The 1533-nt window shown below is 34.4% G+C and overlaps 1 protein-coding gene across 1 annotated transcript; it reads left to right on the top strand.

The window, feature by feature from the left end:
* Positions 1-889: 889 nt before the first annotated feature.
* Positions 890-1327, top strand: LOC133292184 (uncharacterized; the record flags this gene model as incomplete). Its single annotated transcript, XM_061490562.1, has 1 exon — positions 890-1327. A coding segment is annotated over exon 1 (438 nt), but the record flags the coding sequence as incomplete, so codon positions are not given.
* Between the last annotated feature and the right edge of the window lie 206 nt (positions 1328-1533).

The following is a 1533-nucleotide window of genomic DNA, read 5'->3' as shown; positions in this document are numbered from 1 at the left end:
AGATCAAGGGCAAGGCAGATTCCATTTCCACAAAGGCTTCAAAAACAGAACCAGGAGCAGCACTTTAAAAGGTTCTTAGACATCCTCAAGCAACTCCAGATCAACATTCCATTTGTGGAGGCCCTTCAACACATGCCAAGCTACATCAAATTCATGAAGGACATCCTATCAAGAAAGAGGAGAATAGAAGAGTTCGAAACAGTGGCACTTACCAAAGAATGCAGCAGCCAAGGAAGCACGGACACTTGTAAAAACAGGAAGAGTCGGGTCTGACACGCTCCGACACGGTGTCGGACACGCGGTTGACTTTTTTCGACATGTTGACCATTCCGACACGCGAATTTGACCGTGTCCGACACGGTCAAATGGCATTTTCGTAATTTTTTTAATTTTTTTTTAAATTTTTTTTAAATTTTTTTTTTAAAAAGTTAAAATATATTAATAAAGCTTCCACCTGATCATATCAATTTTATCTTTTTGTCTTTTTTCCCTTAAGTAGATAAGAGATCATCTCAGCATCATTGTTGTCAATTCCTATCACGCTCTTGTTGTATCTTCTTCTCTCTGATCTCTCTAATATGATTTGATCTCTCTATCTGATATTATATCTCTCTCATCCCAGTTCTTATTTTTTTATTAAAGCTTCCATCTTTATAACGTGTTGATGGGTATTATTAATTTAGTTTCATTTTTTTGTTAAATTATTAAATATTAAATGAAATATACACTATATAAATTAAAAATATTATTTAATATTAAAACGTGTCCCAACGTGTCGAAATCCATAATTTTTTAGGATTGACGTGTCGTGTCGTGTCGTGTCACGTGTCGCGTGTCGTATCGGTGCTACATAGGCAGCAACATTGTCTCTACAAAAGTACCTCCTAAAATGGAGGATCCAGGTTCTTTTACTATTCCATGTGTTATAGGAGATAGGTATATTGGTAGAGCTTTATGTGATTTAGGCTCTAACATTAATTTGATGCCTGCTTCTATTTTTAAGCAATTAGGAATAAAATCTGCACCCACAACATTAACTCTCCAATTAGCTGATAGGTCTATTGTATACCCTGAAGGAAAAGTGAAAAATATTTTAGTAAAAGTGGAAAAATTTATTTTTCCAGCTGAGTTCATTATCCTTGATTGTGAAGTTGATGAAAATATTCCTATTATAGTAGGAAGACCATTTGTAGGTACAAGGGGTGCAATGATAGATGTTAAAAAAGGAGAGTTAACAATGAGGGTAAATGATGACACTATGACCTTTAGTGTTTTTAAAGCCATGAAATATGTAGATGATGATGTTGATGATTGTTCTGCTATATCTGTAATCGATAATTTATTTGCTGCCCATTTACACGAAAATTTTGAAATAAATGACTCTGCATGTGATTCTGCCATTTTTGAATTTTATGAAAATAATGCATCTAATCATGATCATGCATGTGCATTGAAGTCTTATCCTACTAAGTTCTTTGGTGATAAACATTTTGAGTCCCTAGGACTTCATGAGAGAATCACCAAACCTCTTAA

The sequence above is a fragment of the Gastrolobium bilobum genome, unplaced genomic scaffold (assembly GCF_033153095.1).
Source record: "Gastrolobium bilobum isolate Gb01-03AN ecotype WA unplaced genomic scaffold, APGP_CSIRO_Gbil_v1 utg4498, whole genome shotgun sequence".
Classification (NCBI taxonomy): domain Eukaryota; kingdom Viridiplantae; phylum Streptophyta; class Magnoliopsida; order Fabales; family Fabaceae; genus Gastrolobium; species Gastrolobium bilobum.
This window is presented reverse-complemented; position numbering and strand designations above follow the sequence as displayed.